This window comes from Takifugu rubripes, chromosome 17 (genome assembly GCF_901000725.2).
Source record: "Takifugu rubripes chromosome 17, fTakRub1.2, whole genome shotgun sequence".
In the NCBI taxonomy this organism is placed as follows: domain Eukaryota; kingdom Metazoa; phylum Chordata; class Actinopteri; order Tetraodontiformes; family Tetraodontidae; genus Takifugu; species Takifugu rubripes.
This window is the reverse complement of record NC_042301.1, coordinates 14,722,490-14,746,739: the sequence shown is the minus strand read 5'-3', so window position 1 is coordinate 14,746,739 and position 24,250 is coordinate 14,722,490. Positions and strand designations below refer to the sequence as shown.

General features: G+C 44.7%; 1 protein-coding gene and 1 long non-coding RNA gene across 3 annotated transcripts; one reads left to right on the top strand and one right to left on the bottom strand.

Moving 5' to 3' along the window:
- The first annotated feature begins 1,962 nt into the window (after positions 1 to 1,962).
- Positions 1,963 to 12,704, top strand: LOC115253163 (uncharacterized). The gene is made up of 5 exons (XR_003891432.1): positions 1,963 to 4,167; positions 4,635 to 4,777; positions 4,907 to 7,050; positions 9,385 to 9,579; positions 12,361 to 12,704. It is a non-coding gene; the product is annotated as an uncharacterized lncRNA (long non-coding RNA).
- Positions 10,015 to 23,781, bottom strand: LOC101063400 (complement C3-like). 2 transcript variants are annotated; one of them, XM_011619682.2, is made up of 43 exons: positions 23,626 to 23,781; positions 22,789 to 22,981; positions 21,558 to 21,720; positions 21,349 to 21,443; positions 21,109 to 21,197; positions 20,836 to 20,918; positions 20,667 to 20,754; positions 20,486 to 20,585; positions 20,279 to 20,399; positions 20,062 to 20,177; positions 19,739 to 19,885; positions 19,518 to 19,617; positions 19,333 to 19,421; positions 19,026 to 19,217; positions 18,754 to 18,909; positions 18,553 to 18,682; positions 18,127 to 18,201; positions 17,834 to 18,031; positions 17,094 to 17,211; positions 16,832 to 16,920; positions 16,608 to 16,747; positions 16,306 to 16,518; positions 14,898 to 14,955; positions 14,700 to 14,789; positions 14,419 to 14,625; positions 14,210 to 14,285; positions 13,920 to 14,079; positions 13,750 to 13,845; positions 13,454 to 13,604; positions 13,199 to 13,284; positions 12,970 to 13,047; positions 12,730 to 12,885; positions 12,590 to 12,652; positions 12,431 to 12,512; positions 12,306 to 12,354; positions 12,054 to 12,144; positions 11,881 to 11,970; positions 11,705 to 11,807; positions 11,537 to 11,626; positions 11,337 to 11,429; positions 11,174 to 11,257; positions 10,924 to 11,068; positions 10,015 to 10,797 (listed from the first exon to the last, which is right to left on the bottom strand). In XM_011619682.2, exons 1-43 carry the CDS (start codon positions 23,736 to 23,738, stop codon positions 10,653 to 10,655), a joined length of 5,001 nt encoding a protein of 1,666 aa, XP_011617984.2. In that variant the 5' UTR covers positions 23,739 to 23,781; the 3' UTR covers positions 10,015 to 10,652. The 2 variants fall into 2 exon arrangements, with proteins under 2 accessions (XP_011617984.2, XP_011617985.2); XM_011619683.2 differs by lacking the exons at positions 20,486 to 20,585; positions 20,667 to 20,754; positions 20,836 to 20,918; ... (3 more) ...; positions 22,789 to 22,981; positions 23,626 to 23,781 and having other exon boundaries at positions 20,325 to 20,399.
- Between the last annotated feature and the right edge of the window lie 469 nt (positions 23,782 to 24,250).

Below are 24,250 nucleotides of genomic sequence, written 5' to 3'. Positions count from 1 at the left end.
AGAGATGTTGGCTGATTTAAATAAAAACCTTTGAGCTCATGTGCAACCTAAAAACAGAACAGTTGCTCTAAAGTGAGACACGAGACGACTGGCGTACATTTGGGAATGTGACATCTAATGTATTAAAAAATAAATCAATCCCAGAAATACCCCATCCCTTTAAATAAGAGCTGGGATGTAAGGGAGTGGGAGGCTGGGAGGAAAGGTAATTGGTGAGAAACTGGGAAGGCGGGAAGTGAGCCGCTGCGTGTCAATATTGGAGTTTTCTTATCGGCCAGTTGGTCCCATCCATACAAGCTCTGCACACTTGATTGTTGTGTACTCTATATTCTGGACTTCATGAAGCCGTTGGCTCTGTGTGCCTCTCTGGGTACAGAACTCACTGATGGATCTGGGCTAAACTGGGTTGATTCAAACCACAGTGGTTGTAAAAGGAAAGCAGGAAGAGACGAATTCAGGACTGTTCTTTTTATTTGGCTCAGCCAAAAACTGGCGCTCATATCTGTCTGAGGGCGCCCTCACGCCAAAGCCGGTTGGTCGGACCAGTTTTTGGATTTGTGCTTTTTTTTTTACATCTGTAAAACGGACTTTCCAGCAAACCACAGAGAGGCGGTGAAATAAACCAATGGCTTTGATTCAAATAGAGGAATTAAATGACGTTTGCCTTCAAATGATTGATCAGTTCAGACGTTTAAGAATTAATACGACTCTAATGCAACCGTATGAATGAGCTGTGTGCTGAAATAATTATTAACTGTTATTACCATTCCAAGGTAGTTTTCTCTGTCAACTGGACTGGGTTTCTTCTCTTGAAGACGTTTCGCCTTCTATCCAGAAGGCTTCTTCAGTTCTGAAATCGCTTGGGAGAGAGCTTGAAAATATATAGCCCCTGTGGACCATTTGCATGCTAATGATCCGGGTAGTCACCTGAGAGTCGTTAGCAGGGTCGTTGGTCGGGTCGTTCACCTAGTTTCTGTTGAGGTGTCTCCCCTTTGTCTGCTGGGTCACATGGTGATGAGTCACTGGGTCTCCTGGAATGGTGTGAATGTTTGTTTTGCTGTTGGAAGGAGTGGAGGACTGCATTGTATGTGGGTGATAGGAAGTGCCTCAGGCCACCACCTCTGTTCAAGGATGGTTTCTCCAATTTAACATGGATAGCTTCCTTAACCCCCCTTTCAAACCAGCGGTCTTCTCTGGCCAGTATCCTTACTTGGCTGTCCTCGAAGGAGTGCCCACTCTCCTTTAAGTGTAAGTGGACTGCTGAATCCTGACCCGAAGAGGTGGCACGTCTGTGTTGTGCCATTCTTCTGTGGAGAGGTTGTTTGGTTTCCCCAATGTACAGTTCCTTGCATTCCTCCTGGCACTGTACAGCATAGACAACATTACTTTGTTTGGGTCTTGGTGTCTTGTCCTTTGGGTGTACTAACCTCTGTCTGAGAGTGTTGCTGGGTTTGAAATGAACCGGTATGTCGTGTTTCTGGAGGATCCTCCTAAACTTCTCCGAGACTCCAGACAGGTAGGGGATGGAAACGCTGCGACGTTTGTTTCTCTCCTCCTCTCCTTCGCTGAGGTCTCGCTTTCTTGAGGTCCTGGTGAAGGCCCAGTCAGGGTAGCCACATGTTTTGAGAGCTGTCTTAATGTGGTCCTGTTCCTTCTTTCTGCCTTGGGATGTGGTGGGTATTTCTCTGGCCCGGTGTTGGAGGGTTCTGATCACTCCCAACTTGTGTTCCAGTGGATGGTGAGAGTCAAACTGGAGGTACTGGTCAGTATGTGTAGGTTTTCTGTAGACTTCGATGGTGAGATTTCTGTCCTCAGTGATCTTGACCGCGCAGTCCAGAAAGGCCAGACTGTTTCCTTTTACATCTTCCCGGGTGAATTTTACATGTTCGTCTGTTTCGTTGAGGTGATCGGAGAAAGCTTCCAATTCTTGTGTTTGTTTGTTATTACCATTATTGTATCTTAGTATTCAGATGATCACTTATCCTTTAACTGGAACATAAAACCCATCTGAATCACAACTCTGTCAGCATTTTAAATGCCATTATTTGCTCTCCAATGTGCTTCTTTTTAAAGTGTTGGTGTTTTGTAAGAACACAGGTAATGTGGACCATCTCAGGCTCACCGTCTGCTTTTCAGAGTTCATTTTTCTGTTGAGAACCGTCTGTTGGCCATAACATGATTGGAATGCAGCGCCGGGGTGTTTGCCAGGGTGCCACCTGGCAGGTGTATTGGAGTTGAATGACCTGCAGATGGCTCTATGGTGCACACTGGTTCGTTTCTAGAATTTTTTTTTTTTTAACTTTTTTAATTTGCAACCTCTCATGCTAGCATTCATTTTAGCCGATGGGCTACAGCGTTAGTGTGGAGCAGAGCGGAGCGATGTGAGAAATAACCCAGAAGAACCCGCTGTAGGATGAATGCTGTAAATTGGGCCTGTTGCAGGAAGGATTTATGTGAATCACTTAGTAATTAGTAATTAGTAGTTGTCGGGTGTATAAACAGCCTCCCTGTAATGATTCTGATTTAAATCATTTAAGATTTGCCTATTCCTAATGCAGTATTTCATGTTTATCGCTGCCTCTCTGGTCTGGTGGGCAGCATCGCTGGTCCCATGCTCTCATCTTTATGTTTGACTATATTTGGGGCTGTTTTGGTGCCATTTGCCGGTTCGAGGAGGTGGTGTATTCTGACTGGCTGAAGGGACAAAGCAACCAACTGGGCATCCAATTATGAGCAGTGTGTTTGCAAAAGTCCCTCTGTAACTATCTTTGCCGACCTTGAATAATCTGAGATATGTTGCAAATGGCTGACGAGAGTAAAAGGTCAGCAAGCCTGCTGCTTTCTTCAGGACTTCCAGCTTCAATTAACGATTGCCTCCAGTCATGTTAGCATGCAATGACCTTTTTATCTTTCTTTCATTCCTGACTGCTTCGTACTGTCGGGCAGACACAGCAGTCGGTGCGGTAATCGTGTAGTCTTCAACAATAATGGAGCGACTGCTGCCTCCCTGAGGGCCTTTGGGCAATGCCGAGGGCATGGTGGGCGAGGTCGCTGAACAGAGCGTGTGAATGGGGTGGTGTTAGTGGCAGTTATTCATCGCTTCAACTATTTTAAAGTAACTTCACCTTGAAACGTTTTTCCTTTTTTCCTCCTGCTGAAAGCACACAGTTTGGTGGGAAGCAGCGTTGATTGATTCTGACCCAACCTGTGACCTTTGATGCTTTAATGTAAGAGCGACAGCCCTCTATTGGCTGAGACGGAGGCCAATGACAGTTTGGAGGCGGTTTTGGTCACGAGCCACCACAGTTCGCCCCCTCCCATCCTATAAAAGCTAGCACCTGTCCACTCTGCAGTTTGTAGCGAGTAAGTTGGATTGAGAAAATTGCGAATAGAGAGGTAAAATTTCTTGAGTAGCTAGTGAGCATAGCATATATTGCTCTTTGGAGATTTTATCAGGTGTGGGTTTATATTTATTAGCAACTTTAGATAGTTAGCTTTTTGTGTCTGTGTTCCAGTAACAACTGGGTATTTAGTTTGTAAGTTGGTTGTGGTTGTGTAGCTTGTGGTTACATTTTTTTAAGCTAGTGGCCACAATGGATCGTCAGTGTGGTTTACCCAGTTGCATAAACGACGCGTCTCAGGGCTGCATCAGCATCCAGCTGACCCAGGAATTAGGCACCACTGGCTGGCTATGTTGCGCCTATCCGACCGTGATCTCCCGCCTAGAGCTGGAGTTTGTCATTTTTCCCCGGAGTGCTTTTCCAATCTCATGGAGGTGAACATGGGTTCCAGCGAAGTGCTCATGCTGAAAAGTAAAGCGGTGCCAAGCGCTGCTGCCCTGGTGCCGACTGCAGGACCGACATCGGCTGCGGCTGCTGCCAGCAACTGTCCGACATATTGAGGAAAGTATAAAATATGTTCGTAATAGCCACCACAATGCTTGTGACATAACTGAAGCTAACATCTCGTAACTGGGAGGTCGAGATCCATTTACTCAGTCGCTCGATACGCTTGTTTATGACAGTAGCTGGACTGGACTGGGCTGTAACCTACATCCAGTGAACTTGGCCATCAAATTTCCAACAGTCTATATTGGAATTATGAAGTGCCAACTGATGACGCCAGCTACCACCTTGATGTCACCGGCAGCACCATGACTTGGACAAGGTAAAGGATTTAGTTTACAAGACTACCGCTGAATTCTCCCGTATGAATGAGTAATGTAAAATGCCAGTATAATTTCCCATTCGATCTTCACATGGCATTCTGTACGTTGCCAAGACAACAGAGGATAAAGTTCCCTGGTCTTTGCAGCAACTATATCTTCATTTTGATGTTATTAAATTGCACTATGTCCAATGACATCAAAAGTAACCTCAACAAGTATAAAAGCTCTGCACTTAATGTTCTTTTATTACCGTATAATAATGTTTTTCAACTTTGAATTTTGCCTAATGTAACCCATGGCAACAATTAGACTGTCTCTAAGTGCTATTTCTCAACAAAATTCCTACTTTTGGATCACATGTGCAATTGCCTCATGTTTTGTTTATGTGTAAATATGAACTCTATTTAGTCTTTATTTCTATTTAGTCACATCATTAACTAATCATAATTTTGTCTCTTCTATTTAGTCAGTCTGATGACATGGCACCCCATGCAGCAACCAATCATATTGTCCATGAGGACAAATTATGGGGCTGTCCATTGTGCAACCAGAGATCAAAAAGAAATCCATGGAGACACTTCTGCCCTTGTTCACGTTGGCACTAGCCAGGTAGTGGTGAAGAAGATACCAGCTGAGTTTCATCACATCACTCAGTTCAAGGATGCTTTCAAGCTCCAAGGTAGCTCAGAAAGTGCATTCTCATCCATCTAACAATGCCTTGTCAACCCATCCCTTTAGCTTTTGCCCAGCAACTGAGGGGGGAAACGAATTCCATGGCCGAGACAAGACGAGCACAGAAGGTGGACTTGGAAGAAGAGTGTGGTCAACCAAACTGTGATGGTCAACATCCACCTCTACATCAGGGGAGGAGGTTGTGGCCAAAGGAGCCTCCAATGGCAACCACATGCAAAATGTGTCCACTCTTCCCCAATTGTCTCCACAAGCCTCTTCTTTCTGAGCAGGCGCGGCGGTGGATCGAGCCAAGTGTAGCAATAGCTTCACTGACCAATATACAGTATAATAATGATATTCTGTCAACCCTAAATGGATGCTGGCTGTGAAAATGTCAGCAACAGTTTGGTCAGAGCAGAGTGATGCAGCAGGACTCCCTGATTAGCATCTTATTGAAGATAAATCCCAGTGTTATTCATTGCTCTCAAAATGGTTTATATATATATATAATTATTCTCGTAGGTAGGTACAACAGCATGTGAGCAACTAACAGCACTTCTGTCGGCTCCCAGACCATTGAAGGAAATGGAGATCAGCCCACATCTCCACACTGATTTGTTGCTACCTTGTTCTGTCTCAAACTTCAGGCTACCTTGAGACACTTATGAAGCTTCTCTTCTGAAAGGAGGTGAAACAGTACAGGGGACTCTTACAGGATATAAAAGTGAATGCAATAAAAGCAAAACACGCAGCCTGAGCGAAAGCTGGTAAAGTTTCATTGTGAAGGTCGGATTAACAAAGCAATTGTTGCTTTTACTTGTTCTTGTGCCAACCAGCTTGAGAGTTGTTGATCGCCCAGAAAGAAAAGAAAAGAAAAAAATGTCATTTCGTTTTTCTGTGAATGCATGAACTCGTTCAGGATCAATGATCTCAGATAGAATCCCATATTTTCTGGCTGAAGTCTGAGCACACCCCTCACAAGCTTGTCATTAAAATTGGCTGAATGGATTGATGGAATTCCAATTGGATAGTGTTTGAGATGTAACTGTCCCATTATCACCCTCTTTCCTGCTCAACAACATCACGTTCTGTTCTTTTATGCCTCATAGAGACGATTCCCTGAAGGTTCAGAAGGCTTCACCTGCGTGTTGTGTTTATATTTCAGAATCCAAAGGTGACCAATGTTCATATCCAGAATGGACCATTAATGTGCAGCTCAAGTTTGTGGCTGCATGAACACCGCAAACTCCATTCAAATCACACATAAACCTTTTTGTGTGTCGTTCTTGCTCACCCTGACCCGCGTCTTAAATGGATGGTAACCCCTAATCCAGTGGTTCACGAACTTTTTGTTGCTGGGCCCTCCTAGGGAACGCGCCCCTCACTTTGAACACCAGCACCCTAATCTATCTAAGCCTTATCTATTATCGCAACTCTTGCGCACAGATGAAAACAAAAGATCCCAAATTCACAGAATTCGTGCTGAAACTATCAAAAAAAGAGATGAAAGCACAAGTGAAGCGTACTTGACTGATCTGAGCTGAACCGGCCTGAAATAAAAACCTTGTCTGTATAGCTGGGACCGGTCAGTCAATACTTGTCGCCTCGCAGTGAAAGATCCACTCGGCTCACATCAGCGTGAACAAATACAAGTAATCACGAAGGTGTCTTTTTTTCCACCACTGGCTCGGCCTATCAAGTAAGAGCGAGAGGAGGCTGCGAACTCCAGGTATGAACGCTTCCTCTCCTTCCGTCTACTCAAATTCACAAGCTAATTTGAAGGGAACCAGTAGGCACCAGAGACACTGGGCACTGGGGATTCGCAAATGCCTCGCTTTCCTTTTGGAGGGGAGATGGTGATATGCTGCACGGCTCAGACAGAACGGGAATCCATTTATCGAATCATCATTAGAAGGAGGTATTCCGGCCAGGTCTTCGTCATTTCAACACATGAATAAATGTTATTTTGTTCACAGACACTTTAAGAGGTGACGGAGAGTCGTCGGGACGCCTCCTGGGATGTTCTGCCAACGTCTCTCAGCTGTGACGTGCGCCAGTGACATAATTGCTCCCTTCTTTGTCACTACGCGACACCCCAGCTTTGCCCACAGGACTTTGGGACACTCCCAGGTTGTCAGGGAGACGGGCAGGGAGCCGAGGACGTGATGGAAGGGAGGCCTGGGAGGGCCGGCTGATGGAAGCACTCAGCGGTAGATCCCGTTAACTCCCATTGTAGCCAAGTCACAAACATGGCACACAAAAACACACAGCCCCATTGCCTGCTGGTCACAATGTTTATTACTGTGTAATTACACTTGGCTGGCATAATTAAACTTTGACAACTGCACTAATTAGCTCTGTGCTACACCTTTAGTTCCTTAACAGCAGTAAATCACTGTTAAAGCAGATTATCATCGATATCTATGAGAGGAAAACAGCGCCTAAAAGGACTTGCTGACTTGTGTTTATTTAAAACAAGGATCCATCTTAAATTAAATATTTCTGCACCCAAGGGGCCGAAAGAAAGTGAAAACATCCCGAGATGATAAATGATGCTGCTTCTCGCGTTCACAATTTATAACAAACCTCTTTCAATATCCGTCTCATTCAGCCGGGTTTGACGAATTCGCCGACTAATCAAGAGCAACTTCTCGGTTGTGCATTTCCTCATCTGATCGCTGCGGACCGGTAGATCATCGTGCATGGAGAAACCGAAGATATTTGACGCCTTTAACGTTATTAGGATGTTTTACAAAACATGGCCGACAAAGGGTGAAAATATGACCTCTGGATACACAAAGATTAAAAAGAAATAAAAGCTAATTAGAGACAGAGATGAGTCCAATCTGGACGAGACGATTGTTTTCTGGCTGATGGAGCCACCGGAAGGTCCTGTGTAATTCATGTGTTCCCAACTTTAACTGGAGTCCCTGAATATTTCAGGACTTAAAATGTGTCACGTATTAACTCAAAGTAATTGCGGTTCTCACATTTTAAGTGATTTGAGAAATCCCTAACTTAGTGTTGAATTATTTACACAATCTCGGCGGGATCGATTCGTCATCAACAAAAAACTGGCTTTCCAAGACGTTTCAATGCCGGCGCTGTGGAATTTGGTATCCCAAATATTAATTCTAAAGCCTTGTCATTATTAGCTTATGTAAGATGTGTGAATGTTACTTCAATATCGGCTTTAAGCGTGACTTGAAAAACTATTTTCAAAATTTCCTACAAAGCCAATTTTTCAGTTCGAATCAAATTGAGTTGGAGGAGAATTTACCAGTAATGAGAGGTTAAAATTCAGTGACAATATTGATAAATACCAGCGAAGGTTGCCGGAGTTATTTGTGTAGAAATTACTTGATGATCACCTTGGGGGGGTCCAACATGTCTTGTGATTGGTTCCTGAATTTATAAGAAGCCTCTGCTGTGGTTTTAAGGACAATAATCTATAGCTTCTGTAGCTTCATTTCAAACAGTTACTCTTGCTCTCTGCCTGGGCGACAATAGAATTAACATTTTCCGGGTGCCGAGCAGCTGGGCTTTGTGCAAACCCAGTGTTTCTATTTTTACCCTGCTTATTATGAGCCTGAGGTCTGCTCTGGCATTGCTTTGTCAGAAATTAGAAGTATGGAAAAGGGTGGGGAGAAAAAAGAAAAGGCTGGGGTGCTGTAATACACGCCCGAGTGTGTTTATGCAGTGTTATTATTCATCCCTGACTGAATAAGTCAGCAGGATGGTGGAGAAAAAGATGCTTGTGTGTCAGTGTAGGTGTTGCTCATGGACTGTATTGGGGACCAGACCGCTCTCAGCATCAGCATAACGAGGACATTTTTGGGGAGCGAGGACAGGATGACTGGGGTTCAGGTTAACGTTGGAGCTGGGATTAGGTTAGACTAGGTTAGTGAGGGTCCGTAGACATAAAAGTGTGTGTTTGTGTGCGGCTCACAGTGACACACACACAGTGTCTCACCTCTTGAGCACTTTAAAGGTGCACGATGCCATCTTGCATGACTTCCAGTGACGTTCATACGTTGTTTCCGTAATTGTTGTGAGCTAACTCCAATTCTTTGGTGAGGAAGTTTCTATTTATATCTGCACCACACCGCTAATCCCCACCCCTCCTCCAAACATTTTGTCGGTGAGTGGCTGAAACCAGGTATGTTATGTTTTGGTGCACAGCCTGTACCCCTGGTGTGTTGTTTTGTTTATTTTTTATGTTCGTGACCCATTAAGGGAAATACCAACAATTTGAGACACAAATATCGCGCTGAAACCGTGCAAGATCGCATTGTGCACCTTTAATTACCACCAGAATGGTTGACACTGCTGCTGTTTGTGTCTTACACACAGACACAGAACACACAAGGCACATAAACACACACACACACACAAACACATTAGAATAGAGGTTATTTTTCTGTTTAGAAAAACAGGATCTATGTTGGAGAGTGGGGTGTGTTCACATTACCTTATTCAGAATTATAGCCACACTAACTGTGATTGGTCTACTTTTGGTCATTTTTATTTATGTTTATATTTAGGCTGTGGCGTATGTCTGCAGAGAGGAAGATACACAGAGCAACAGCGAGTGTATGGATAAAGATTGGACCAAGAGAGCTCTAAATCAACTCACAGTGCACTCAAAGCTAATGGAAATGCAGCACTCCAGTAAAAGATCAAAGACCATTGTGGTAAAGGAACCAAGTGCAGACATCATCCATCAACATGTTAAGCAGGTGGGTTGAGCATAATAGTGGAAATATCGTTTCCTGAATAAATGTGGAAACACATTTCTACATAAGCAGAAGTCCTTCTGTTATTTTGAAATAACAATGGAACAACATATGAACAATATGTGGTGTGTTTTTTTTTAAAACTCATCAAACGCCATCTAGTCTGTGCCTTACTTTAAATTTACATCTGACTTTTTGTAAAGTATTATATTGATGGCAACTGATAAGAAATCAACGACACTTCTTTTTTAAATGTTTAAGTGAGGTGAGGGAGATTACGAGGAGAGGAAAGCAGAGGGAGGGAAGGGTTCCACCACTAGAGGGCGCCATTGGTTTGCATTAAAGTCAAGTATCATCATGTTTTACTTTTCCAATGAGTGCATCATATTATGGTGGTAAAAACGACAGGAAATATGACAAAACATCAAGATGAGCATGTGAATTAGAATAACCATTTTATTAAAGGGAACCATTCACAGATGCAGTTCCACAGGTTAAACCTCAAAGGTCACGTACTGTTTCCTGTGTGCTCTCAGGTAGGTCCTCATATACAGTATAAGTACAGCACGATTTCTTTTTCTCTTTTTCTCTGCATGTAGACTCTGGTTGACAAATGTGTATATGTGCAATCCTCGGTGTGTTTATTTAAGAAAGTGACAGTGACCTTCACCCTTTGGGCCTCAGCCCACATGTGGGCCTTGAGCGCCCTTTTGTGGGCCGTCCAAGGTTCAACCACACCATAAACACCTCCCTTTATCTGAAGATTACGCAGGGATACTTTTTGAATAGCCTAATTATTTTTGGTAATGGACAGTTCAGTCGGACCTAAAGTGGAAAAATCTGCCAAATGGTGGTAAAAGAACAAGTTGAGTCATTCCAACTTATTTTAAGAATCACATTTCAAGACAAAAGCAGATGGTTTATTTTGCTGCAATGCGAATAGTTTTAAACATATGATTTTAAACACGGAGTCGTTTAATTATCACCGATGCCCTGAGCGAAGCTGTGCCGACTTGCGTAATAGTAAGCTCAACATTTATCTCAACATTAATTAATGATGCTGAAACAGGGTGGATTCACTTATTTGGACATCCAAATACTGTATACGTCTCCACCATCTCTTCCATGCCCAGACAGGTGGGTCTGTGCTCGTCAGTCTGACACTCTGCTGTTGTGGGCCAGTACTCGATCCAGGTCCTCTCACCGAGCACATACTGGTACCTGGAGACCCAGAGGATAAACCGATTCAGGTCTTCTTGTGGTTAGTTGCTCACTTGACTTGCAAGTCAAACGTAACACAAAACCAGATAATGACAGAAAAGAAGTTTGGAGGTGGAACAAACTCACGTCTGCTCCTGCTCATCTTTATAGATATCGTTGGACATCCCCATGATGAGGTAGGTTTTCCCTTTTAATAAGCCTATAGTTTGCCTGCAGTGTGGATAACCGAGGAACGTGCGCAGTTGTCCCAGAGGAGCCACATCGTAACTTCCTGGAAAGAAAACATCAGCTGTGATGTATACGACTGGAACGGGTGCTGGCAGCGCTCCGGTAACGCCAAAAACAGAGGGTTCTGGGTCTGAAGGCAAACACCCACCTTCCTTGATGCTCTCCACTATCCTCATTGTGTAAACATCCGTGGACAAATCCGCAAAGAAATCTTCCACTCTGACTTTGTAGACTGGGGACGGATGAGTTGGAGACATTACTCTCATTACTCCCCAGATAAGCCCAGAAACAGCAGATTTACACTCGCTTACCAAAATCTGTTTTTGAATTCACGGAGGTGTCACACGTCATGGACGTGCGCTCGTCATCCGATATTTTCTCCTTCTTCTGGATGCTGCAGTTCTCTGGCAAGAAATTGTCCACAGGGTCACTGAAATCGAGGCGTCGCCGCCGAAAGTGGGCAGAAAAACTCAGAGGAGAGGAGGCAGCGCTGGTGAAACCTCCTCCTTACCTTCAGCACATGAACATTCCTCTTTCCTGCAGAGACGCTGCAGCAGTCCAGCTGTCCTCTTTGGGTGGTAGAACTTCACACACTGTGTCTCTGGAAGCAGGAAGGAGAGCCGGTTTACACGCGGCGAACGCAGGCATGGATGTGGGAGGCTTTCATTTCAAAACTCACGGTCGTAATACTCGTAGACGGACACGGCGGCGGGCTGCAGGACACCGACTGGGATCTTCTGGTGGATCCTAAACGAGATTTCTTCTGGTACTTTGTGAGAAACCTGCGGGAGGGATGAAAATTAGCGCTGAGGGGAGCAAAGCAGGGAAGGAAAATGTGCAGCATGGAGGCGTTACCTTGTCCAGGTAGATGATGAGTGAGCCTCTTTCTGACAGGAATGTGTTCATCTCGTACTTGGAGATGACGCGAGCGCGGCCTTTGGACAGCTGCGCACAAGCACACACATCAAACATCCACATATATGCGTACGGGTGTGTGTGTGTGTTAGTGTCGGGGAGTTAAAGCTTACCAAGTCCAGATCATTGGTGTTAACAGTGAAGCCAGTTAATAAGCCAATGTCCAGGATTGACATGGACGCGTCGCTCTCCATACTCTTGAACCTGAATGGGAAAAGAAAGTAAAATCAGGATCTGAAAGGATGATTTAAGAGACATGGAAGGAGCCACAAATCATAAAACGCACAGAGAGAAGTGGCAGATGTGTGATTTATATGGAGGGTGGAACCGATGAGGAAATAAATGAACGAGCTGGCGGTACTCACAAAACATCTATTCTCAGCTTGTACACTTCCCCATCCTCGTCTGTTTTATCTGTAGGTGCAAAAACATCCAGTCACCAACGGGTGCGTTCGTCTTCCTCCTGAACACGGAGAGGGTGCTGCCTTACCTGGGATGAGCTGCACCGACAGGTTAAACTTCTGGCAGTCGCTGGCCTTTTCCTTGGGCAGAGCGTAGTACAGCGACACCATCTGTCAGGCGGAGGAGAGGACATCGGGTTTATGATGCTGGAACTCCCACCAAAGACTGGTCTCCATCGCTCACTCACTTTTACTGTTACTTCTCCAAACCCTGTGGCCTTTACCGTCACGTTCTGATTTATGGAATTCACCTGATAAGGGAGGCAAAGAGGAGGAGATTAAACTCAGGTTTGCAGAGTTGCATTTGTGTGAGGCCGTAGGTTCTTACTTTAGTGGTTCTTGTGGTGTAGTGGTTCTCACTGTTCACTTTGTATTTCTCGGGGCTCGACCTGCCGGGCATCAGCACGTCCACGTTCACGTTGTACTCCGGTTCTTTAGAGTTTGCCCAGTACTCAGCTACCGCCTGGTAAACCATTATGGTAGCCTGGAGGGGGAGTGACGCCAATAAATCAAGGCTACATCAAGCGACACATGCAGCGTATTGGCGTGTCTGGGGGGGGGTACCGACCTGAGTCGATCCGTAGCCACCGCCGTACTTCTGTTGTCGGGTGAACCACCTGACAACAGGCGCAGCATCTGTAAATAACTTCATTAAGAGGCGACAGAGGTTAGAATTGCTCTTTTGCTAGCAATGGCTATCTTCATCTTTAATACTTAAGGTAGAATTCTATTTATTTTATTGGTTTTCTGACTGGTTGCATTCATCATAACAGCAACAGTCTTTTTCCTTCGCTCACCCCTGCCTTGACCAATGCGAGGAGCGAATATGCCGTGGCCTCAAGCGTGTAAACATTCCCCTTAAGTACAGGCCAGTGGGTGGAGTCTACGGAAGACAGCAGATTCCCAGATTTATTGACAGCGATAAGTAAAATCAAGACCATTGTCACATCAGGAAATGCTTGTCAACCATCACAAGATGCATCACCATGTGAATTTTAAGTATTTTTCCCAATAGACAGTTTCTCAATACTTAACACCGGTGTTGACATTACCGTCAGAAATATATTGGAAAAGTTTCTCGCGGTTTAATTTTTTTTCATTGGCCAGGGCATATGATGTCATGGCAACAGCATAGGAGTAGGTGACTCTTGGCAGGCGATTCTCCAGGAATGTCACCGCTCTGTGAACACTGTCTGGCAGACTCTGCAATAAAAAACCAGGTTAGCGAAGCTGCAACACGTATCAGCTGACCATTAGCTGTCACGGGTTTGGGTCTTGAACATCTAGCCCAATCAGGTTTCATTTGCAGCATTAAGATGGCTGTCAGATTTTGCATCGTGAGACTCACACTGATGTCTCTGTGACATAAAGAGTAGGACTCCTGCAGGGCGATGAGGCAGAAGGCTGTCATGGACACGTCGGCATCGCTTCCACCCACGTCCCCCTGTGTGTCCCCGGATACAACGCAGTTATCACATAATGCTGATCTGATCTGGTATCAGGGGGATCCTTACGTACGTTCATGCCGCTACTGTATATTCTTCCAACTTCACGGAAGGAGCCATCCGAATTCTGAGTTTGGTGAATCAGAAAACCGATGGCGTTACAGATGACTCCGCTCTCGATCGGCACCAGACTGCTGGCCATCGCGAACACTTTGGCAACATAAGCTGTCAGCCTTAAAATCAAGATGAGAAAGTGCAGAGCAGCATTCATGCTGTCATTCATCCATAAAATATTATTTTTAAAAACCACTCTCACATGGTCAGGAGCTGAGGAACAGCACCTGTCAAGATTATGCGTCTCACCAAGTGCTACTTTGAACTTGCAGATGAACAGCAAACGACCCATCAGGTTTACGAAATGCGAGCTCATTTTGGTAGCCTGGACACAAAAATGTTGGCATGTCGACTTCAACAATCCTTTGCGGTGAATTGCTACATTAGCTATATGAGTTGGCAAAGTTAGCAGCAGCTGCAATGAGAAGATCTGTGTGTTTTGGACTGTGCGAGCGTACCGGTCTGTATGTGTCGCAGGGCTTCATCACGTCTCTGGAAGCCTACGTCTTGCCATTGGTTGGTTTTATCCAAATACATGGTTGCGATGACAGGTAAGGTCATGGAGATCATGTTCTGCTCTCCGCAACCATAGGGCTGCGCAATCAGGTTACCCATCATGCTACCGTTGATGGCAGTCTCCAACATGTCAGACAGTTGCTCTCTCCCTGCAAACAGAGCCAGAGCACCTAAGATAATCCCAGTCTAACCCACTGATATCTAAGACCAGAGGATCTCTCACCTGACACAGAGATGTGCGTGCTGCTGGGTGTGTTGGGGGCCATGTCCCTCAGTGATATTCTGCTGTTGAGAACCTCTTGTTGTGTCCCGCCTTAATAATCAGAGAAATATGGTTTTTGCTATTCCACCTGATTTTAACGGCGCGTCAACCTTTTCAAATTTGATGTCATCGTAAACGTGGAACAGAGGCTGAACTCGCCTGATTTCTCTGGCTCCAGAGTTATAACCTGAGAGGTTTTAACCAGCACCCCTGTAGGCTGAAAGTACAAAGCACACAGATGCATTTCAAACTGAATGATATTCCAGTATACAAAGGAGTTCCCATGCTCTCTGGTGCCACACACACACACACACACTTATTGTTACTAATTCTGTAGTTTCAGTTACTATCATAGACAGACAAATTATCATACTTAGGGGGTCGTCTAATCATTAGGTTAACATCTTAGCTATGCTGTTATAGGCTGCCGGGGTCCAGAAACATGATCACCTGACAGGCCTCTGTCACCCCACTGGGTCATGGTTTCCTCTCCTCTCCTCTCCTCTCCTCTCCTCTCCTCTCCTCTCCTCTCCTCTCCTCTCCTCTCCTCTCCTCTCCTCTCCTCTCCTCTCCTCTCCTCTCCTCTCCTCTCCTCTCCTCTCCTCTCCTCTCCTCTCCTCTCCTCTCCTCTCCTCTCCTCTCCTCTCCTCTCCTCTCCTCTCCTCTCCTCTCTCTCCTCTCCTCTCCTCCTCCGCTCCTCTCCTCTCCTCTCCTCTCCTCTCCCTCTCTCCTCTCCTCTCCTCTCCTCTCCTCTCCTCTCCTCTCCTCTCCTCTCCTCTCCTCTTCCTCTCCCTCTCCTCTCCTCTCTTCTCCCTCTCCTCTCTCCTCTCCCTCCTCGTCCCTCTCCTCTCCTCTCCTCGTCCTCTCCTCTCCTCTCCTCTCCTCTCCTCTCCTCTCCTCTCCTCCTCCTCTCCTCCTCTCCCTCTCCTCTCCTCTCCTCTCTCTCCCTCCTCTCCTCCCTCTCCTCTCTCCTCCTCTCCTCTCCTCTCCTCTCCTCTCCTCTCCTCTCCTCTCCTCTCCTCTCCTCTCCCTCTCCTCTCCTTCCTCCTCCTCTCCTCCCTCTCTCCTCTTACCTCTCCTCTCCTATCTCTCCTCTCCTCTCCTCTCCTCTCCTCTCCTTCCTCCTCTCCTCTCCCTCTCCTCTCCTATCCTCTCTTCCTATCCTCTCCTCTCCTCTCCTCTCCTCTCCTCTCCTCTCCTCTCCTCCTTTCCTCCTCTCTCCTACTTTCCTCTCCTCTCCTCTCCTCTCCTCTCCTCTCCTCTCATCTCCTCTCCTCTCCTCTCCTCTCTCCTCTCCTCCTCTCCTCTCCTCTCCTCTCCATCTGCCCAGCCCCCCATCAGCAGGAAGGTCCCCCTACATGAGCCTGGTCCTGCTCAAGGTTTCTGCCTGTTAAAGGGGAGTTTTTTCACTGTTGTTTGTTGGGGGTTAGGCCCTGGGATTCTGGAAAGCGCCTTAAAACAATTTTGATTGTATAAGATGCTATATAAATAAAGATTGATTTGATTTGACACACACAGTTTCTTAAGATCCTTGACATTCCAAATGATTATGCATCATTTCTCTCACCACCACCCGCAGCATTTTCCTGATTCCGTCATTGAGGGATGAGTCTTTGACGGCCGCCTGGACCTCGATGGGATGTTCTCCTTCCTTCATGGGGATGACGATGAACGGAACGGATCGCGTCGTCATGGGCCCGACTTTGACCTCTTGGCGGTATTTCCTGCGCTTAGAGGCAGAGCTGCACACATGCTCCACCTCGAGCAGGTCCACACGGACCTGAACGGGAGCAGTCATGGAGGGAGTGTTGAGTTCGCTGTCCGTTATTTTGTGGTCCAAGCTGTGTCGATCAAGCGGCACAAACTCACAGTGATGAGATCGGGGCTGTAGTTGTGGAGGATGGCTTTGATTTCAAGCTGCTCTCCACGGACCGCAGAGTAGGGCAGCTGCAGATCTATGAAGAAGTCCTTCCGGACAATGACCGGCAACGGTTCGCTAACACAGATGCCTGAAAGAAAGCAAGCGTTTGAAAAGCAAAACACCAGGAGGTCGGTGGTTCTGCATGGCTGATCTTTTCCTGTACGGGTCTCACCATGGGATTTAGAAAGACTGATCCCAGTGAAGAGCCAGGTTGTGATTGAGTCTTGCAAAGGAAACATTTCCAAATGTGATGTGGTTTGACTAAGAAGGATGAGAGAACATGTGTTATCCTTCCATCCCTGGGGTAGACTATACCCCCCCATCCTTCACGCACACACACACACACACACACCTGACAGCATTCATGCTGGACTCCACTTTAGTATGTTCATTGCTGTTAAGGCTTATTGATGGACATGTTTCTGCTCACTCACCAGGAGGGTTCATCGGGGGGGCATTCAGCAGGCAGTCTAATACCCAACCACAGCCAGCTTTCAGGAAACTGTGTGCGAGTTGTGATTTCATTGGTGTAACTGTTGTCATCCTCTTCACCTGAAGGTTTTGGGTATTTTTTGAGAAGCAGAAAGAAAGTGCCATTTTCAGTCAGCAGCTGTTTGTTGTCGCCCCCCACCCCCAACTCTTTTCAGAGCCTGTTATCAGGGAAAATTTAATGTTAACACACTCAGACCTCCCTTGGTTGGGAAGGATGGGTATCGTGACAAAGACAGCCATTATGTGTGTACCCCGCTTTAGACTTTTCACCTCATGATGTCATCAAGAACTCATTACAGTGCTTTCATGATAGTTCGGAACGTCTGTACATTGATAGTGCGGCGCGTGAAAACTGATCTGCTCATTTTCGTTTAACCTCGGCTTCTGACCTATGACCTCATCTTGGTCACGGGGTGGGTGCTGGAGTCTATCCCAGCAGTCTTCTGGTGAGAAGCAGGAATACGCCCTGGTCAGGTCACTAGTTCATCACGGGACATCATTCACTCACACAATGAGAACAATTTAGAGTTTCCAATCAACCTTTTTTGTTCTATGGGAGAAATTTTTAAAAAAAACTACCCAGCACTGGGAAACTGGGTGTATCATGCGAGTTTGTAGAGTGAGATAGTATTTAATCTTGGATGAAACATCCAGTATGTTTTGGAACCCTGTCATCTCTTACTTCGAGCCAGTATGAGGCTGTCCTCTTTCCCCTCAGCGCGGTGGGCTTCGATCTCCTTGCAACAGTGGAGGAAGGCCTTAACACAGGCCTCTCCGTCCTGTATGTACTCGCTGCGCCTCTCACAGCTGTATGACAGAGGGATGACATGCATTCCATCTAAACAGCAAAGACGTTCGACCTCATCTTTGTATTGACTTGCTGGAATGACAGTCAGGAGAGATCAGTCAAGTCTCTTAGACCAGCTGAGAGATTACAAAAAACAACACACAAATTACACAATTACAAACACTTACTGAGGCTGGTGGTGACGTCCATCAGAGTTGAGGCTCGTTTTTTTCTGCGCGTGGATTTGGTTTCACATTTCCATTCTGGAACAAAATCCAATGATCTTCAATTGTTCATTGTGAAAACAAACCTTGCTTCTAAGAGCTGAAGGAACTTGTTTCTTTTAACACCAGAACAGACCCTTTTAGCTTTTTTTCTTGACATTTTGTGATATTGTGAGCTAACAGCCCCTGTCATAAAAAGCTTCATCAGTTTTAGAATGACAGAGGCAAGAGGAACCTTCAGTAGAGCATTATTATTGTTGTTGTTCTTATTGGTTATACAATATAAAATAAGGTTGGAACAGAAGAGAATGTTACTCTGAAAACATGTAGTGCAGTGTAAATGGACCCATCATGTACCACTGATGTGCTGATTTTGACTCAGGGTTTCACCTTTTCTGTAGTCTGTCCCAGAAACCAGGTTGGACACAAACAACAGGCCGGCGTCATAGAAGACATTCATGCTGTCCCTCCCTCCACCTGCTGTGCAGCCTGTGTCATACTTTTCCACAATGTCCCAGATCTGGATTGGAATAATACAAGTAAATAATAAGCAAAAGCCATTACAACATCAGTGATGTCATCAGAAATAACCTTTTTCTGTGTGAGACGGTGTTGGTTGTTTAGGACATAGACTCCTTTGTCGACGGCCACTAGTCCCACTGTGGCTCCTGGGTCTCCAGTGACCTTCAGACCAAACATCCTGCGAGGTTCATATGATGGAGCTGCTCTTGATGATTCCAGCTTCAGCTAGGTTCAACAAAAAGGAAATAGATCATTTCTCTGTGACTGGACGGGAGCAACCATTTTCACACAGGCAGATAGTTGATGCTAAGGTAGCGCTATATCAGAGTTGTGTGCCTCACCGAGCCCATGCACGAGTCCTCAACGTCCACCCAAACAGAGTCTGATACCACCTCGTTGTCATTGGGGTGGTAGTAGGCTATGATGCGGAATGATGGCAACATTTCTTTGTTGATGGACACCATGTGCGAAATCAGCACTTGTCCCCTGGCCTGGTAACGGCCGAAGTCCACCAGTTGACCTCTGCTTAGAATCTATAAAGATAGAAATAGAAAACAGCCCTTGTGCATTTTGGATACACAACACAAAGAGGAGCCCCACTATCCTCCGCACTGTCACACAAGTGCACAGCTGCAAATGATATCTCACCAGATACGTGATATCCTTATGTATGCGTTGACTGAAGAAGAAGCTAACTTTTATGGATTCCCCCATTTTCACCTCTGCAGTGTGCATACCTGTAAAAACCAGATCTCTCGGTCAGTGCAAGACATTACGGACAAGTATGGTCTCCGGCATCGTCGGCTCGAAAATAACTCCGACTTTTTCATCACCTATGTGGATGAAGTTGTTGCTCCTGTTTATCTGTGGGTGTGCCGTCATGTTAGCCGATGCTTGTCTTCCACTCAAGATTTTAGAAACATTGGTCCTTGCCTTCAGGTCAAAACAAGAGCTTTAGCGGCATGATATCATATCGATTTTTCCTAAAACTGTCATTAGGTCTGTTTTTGTATTTAATAATGACATTTAAATGGAAGTCAACAGTCAGACTTACCGTAATCACCAGCTGTTGTACATTTTGCATTGTGTCGATTGTAACCCTCACGACACCATTAGCAACAGTGCGGCCTTTCACCTGGCCTGGATCAAACACCACATCAATACCTGATGCTGGCGTTTTATCGGGATTCAGGACCTCAGCCTGAGACATGAGACAATGTATTAGAAAATGTTATCCAATCACATACGTAGGGTGAGGCTGAGCCAAGCACCCATGTATATTTGTGGCATACAAATTTCAAGTTCCATTAAAAAGATTGGGGAAATTTAAGTTCTGCCTCCGTTAAAACAGAAATCCTGCAATGATGCCGTTTTTACCGTCACATCAAAGGTGATTCCTGGTTTGAAATATTTGGGTGTTTTCTTAAAGTGGATGGTGTACGGGGATGTGACAATCTGGATGTTTTTCAGCTCTGCCTCGACCATTTCACCACCTGATGCAGGAAAGGCAACCAATTGAGAAACCCATTTTTGGATAATCTGTGTACATTTTTTTTTATACCTGTAGAAGAAGAAGTCCAAAAAAACAACATACCATTCTCTGTCTGCACAATAACAGCTACATATATGGAATTGCCCACCAGTTCTTCAATTGTTGGGAAGGTCTGTAGGATGTTCTCTTTCTTCAGTGTGGCTAGTCCTTTACCTCTCGTAATCTGTTGAGATGTTACATTACAGAAATTGAAGACCATAGAAAAGATGCCAGGATTCTAATGTTCAAATGGTGACTCGGTGTGCTTACCTGCGCTCTCTGAAGAGAGCTTGGAATGCTCTTTTTGCTATCAGAATATATTCCAAACACCACAAAAGCTACTCCATCCACTTCCTCACCAAAGAGATATCTACAATGTCAAGAGCGGGACATATTTAGCAGCATAGGTGACTGCAAAACACAGCAAATTCCAATAGAACGTTTTACGTACGTAGCTTGGATATTAACAGTCAATTGCTTATCGTCCACATAGAAGAACGGTGTCGCAGACTTTATTTTCACTTCGAAACTGGGCAGAACTGACAAATCAGAGTAAAATAAGCATTGTCAGTCCAACACAAATCTACAAACAACAAAAGTGTACGCGACGAAAAGTCTACCATATTCTTTAACTTCGAAATCTGCAGTAAATGTTTCCTGTGGGTTGCTTTGAAACTTTACCAATACCTTCCATATTCCTTTACTGGGAAAAGACAAGAACAAATTGTTTAGGAAGGGTTTAAATATTCAGGATGTGTAGAGAAAAATGGGTCTTTATTGATGCAAAGCAGGAAATGACAACCTTATAAATGTATAAATATTTGCCCAATATTACAAGGTATACTTGGGTTTTTTTCCCCCTTTTCATGCTTGAACAACATTAAATTACTTACCTGACAATCTCAGTTAGTTTGAAATTTCCAGAGTGAATCCCTGAAGTTGGAGATACGGTTTCATGTGGTAAAATGATTCCATCCGGTGTCTGGATATAACCAATATTAGACAGTTAAGAGCAACTCTGCATGATCTGTAGCATTTTCTTTGTAAAGAGTAACTATATTCAACATTAGCAAAATAGTGTTTTAGCAAAATAGAACTCTCAGCTACAATGAATACTTTACAATTTGTAATACCTGAAATTCAATGGAAATGGTTGTGTCAGGTTGGGTTTTGTCATCCCGCACTATGGGCTCGATGTTGGGTGTGACTGCAAAGATCCTGTAATGAACTAATATGGAGAGAGAACAGTTTACATTTGTTTGAGACTGATGCGCGTGCTGCTTTTGCACATGGAAGGGATGCATTTTGGTGTGCAGTGATATCATTCTTTTCTTGAACTCACCTTTGCTGTTGGGTGTGTAAAGTGTTTTGTCTGTCTGGATGAAGATGTAGCCAGACTGGAAGGACACTAAGACAACTTTCTCCAAGAGCCGACCAGGGAACTGAGCTTGGAGGTACACATTCTGCTTCATCTTGGGATCCGTACTGAAGGTACCTGGTGCAATCTGAGAGCAGTATTCAGAGACACATTACAATTTTAAATTAATGAACATTAATGAATGGTAGCAGACGGTTTGGCAACAGATGAGAAGAAGTCAGAAAAGAGAGTTACAGCATTGATTCTAGTTATATTGCTGAGAGTGGCAGATGGAGCATCACAGTCCTCAGGGTATCAGAACCCTCAACAAAAATCCCTCTACCTGGATCTGACACTGGAGCATTTCTAGCTCATCCACTAATTGGTTGGGGAGTCACTAACATATCCAGCTGCTCAGAGGTCAGAATAGAAAAAAGCCACTTCTACAGGTCTGTGGATCTTAGCCCAGCAGCCTTTGGGAAGGAGGCAGGGACAAATTACCCTGGACAAATTACCAACCAATCACGCTTAGATTCACACCAAAGGTCAATTTAGGGTCATCAATTCCCCAACCCTTTGAGGACAGGAGAGTACCCTGTTAACCAACTCAGGCAGGGGGAGATCATCCACACAAACATGGCGCTAGCCCTCTTGGAATTTGATCAAGGATCTTTTTTGCTTTGAGGCAACACAGTAACCACTACACCACTACGCTTTGCTGCAACAAACAAAACAAACCCTGTTTTTTTTAAGCTAAATAGCTGGAGGAGCAACCAAGAAGATCCAATTGAACACCCAGAGGGATGCAGGTTTTCATTCCAACCAAGGACACTTGTTTTATCAACTTACCTTAGTCTTCAGTCAGGTGATTAGTCAATCTGGGTGCTCTTGGTTGGTTGGAAGAAAGACCTGCAGGCACACAGGTTCTTTGTTTGCCCATGTGGAGCCTAATAAAAGTAGCACCCTGGAAAGAAATCCTACCAAAAGCATGTGGAGCGGGAGTGATACTAAGCCAAGAAAGTAACTCTTAACTATCAGCCAGTTCAAAACAAACGTGATCGGAAAAGTTTGGTTTCAGCTGTGGGGCTCAGTAGAATTCCAGTCAACTGTAGGCATTGATTTTGTTTCAGAATACCGAAATTAATCAAAAAAGAGAGCATTGAAAACGAGTGAAACAGAACATCCACAAAACTGTGGAGCCAAAAAGGTTATTCACCTTGATTTGTCCAAGTGCCTGGTACTTATTTCCACGGTTGAGGTTCACAGACGTGGATGCCAAAGTTCTGTCTTTGGTTGGGAAGTTCACGACTTTGATGCTGACTTTCATGTCTTCTGTGCACTCTTGGCACTCCACAAAGATGTTCTCTGTCGCTCCGACTCGCAGTATATTGGGAGCAGACAAGACCTGACTGCAACGCAAAGACAGAAACCTTCCGATGTCAAAGGTACGGGCCACATTATTAGGGCCTTGTAGCTTCAGGTGTGCAATTATAATAGGATGTAATGGTTTATGTGAGGTACAGTTGTTTTATTTATGTAAAGGAAATCAATTAGAGAAGTAATTTTTATCCTTAAACATAAATGTGTTTTTTAAAAGTTGAGTCATATGTACTTGCACAGAGGGGGTGGATTCGTGGGGGGAGGGGGGGTCTAACCTTAGTCCTTTCTTGCCAAAATAAATGTTAAAAAAATAAAATAAAAATCAATATTTGCTTGAATGTACCGGTAAACCATTGCATCATGTACAAATAATAAGTGATCTAGTGATTTAAATTTCATCAGTCTTTTTTTTTTTAGTCTGTTTGCAGCTTCTGAACTTTGAAGAAATGCTGCACAAACTGGATTCATTTTAAAAAACACAGCAGTTGGACACAATTTGAATGACAGCTTCATCTGTCTTTACATCTTTACAGTGCACAGATTTTGAACGTAAACAACCCTGTTGTATAGATAATGAGATCTAGTTAATCATAAGTACTTTATTTTCTAAATTTTGATATGTGAGATGTAATTTACAAAGGTAATTGAACCCGAACCCTAAAGTTCTACTCACAGTGGTGCTCCATCAGCAACAGAGGGGAACGAGGCAATGGCCAGAGAGACCAGCACGCCCAGCAGAGTCCGGCTCATCATGATCCTGACCTGCTGCCGCTGTGAGCAGTTCATCTCCTGCACCCTCCTTTTATCCACTCTCCACCCTCCTCCTGCACGTCTGCTTTGCCCCACAGTGAGCACGTACAATGCAAACACTATATGTTCCACAATACGCAATCATGTTTTGGGCTTACATATAGAAAATTCCTCTTAATTCAGACAACATTCCTTTCCTTGGGCTGTCATGCAAAGCGAAGTTATTTGGTGCACTGGGACATCACATATTACGTTCTTGTCATTAACTATTATGTATGCAATATGACATAAATGTGTCGATTCTTAAGAGTCATTTTAATTTACTAGATTTCAAACAATTGATAGCCAGTTAGTACACATGTTCCACGGGTGATGTTAGTATGTAGACACTTTGTTCACTGGTATTATAGTATATTGAAAATAAGAGCCCAGCAGGGGTGTGGATGTAACAGTAAGTTGTCTGTCTACACTGCAAACACACAAACACATGACTTCCCAGCAGCAGTTCAGAAAATATTACCTCACTGGAGGTGGGGGGGTAGTATCAA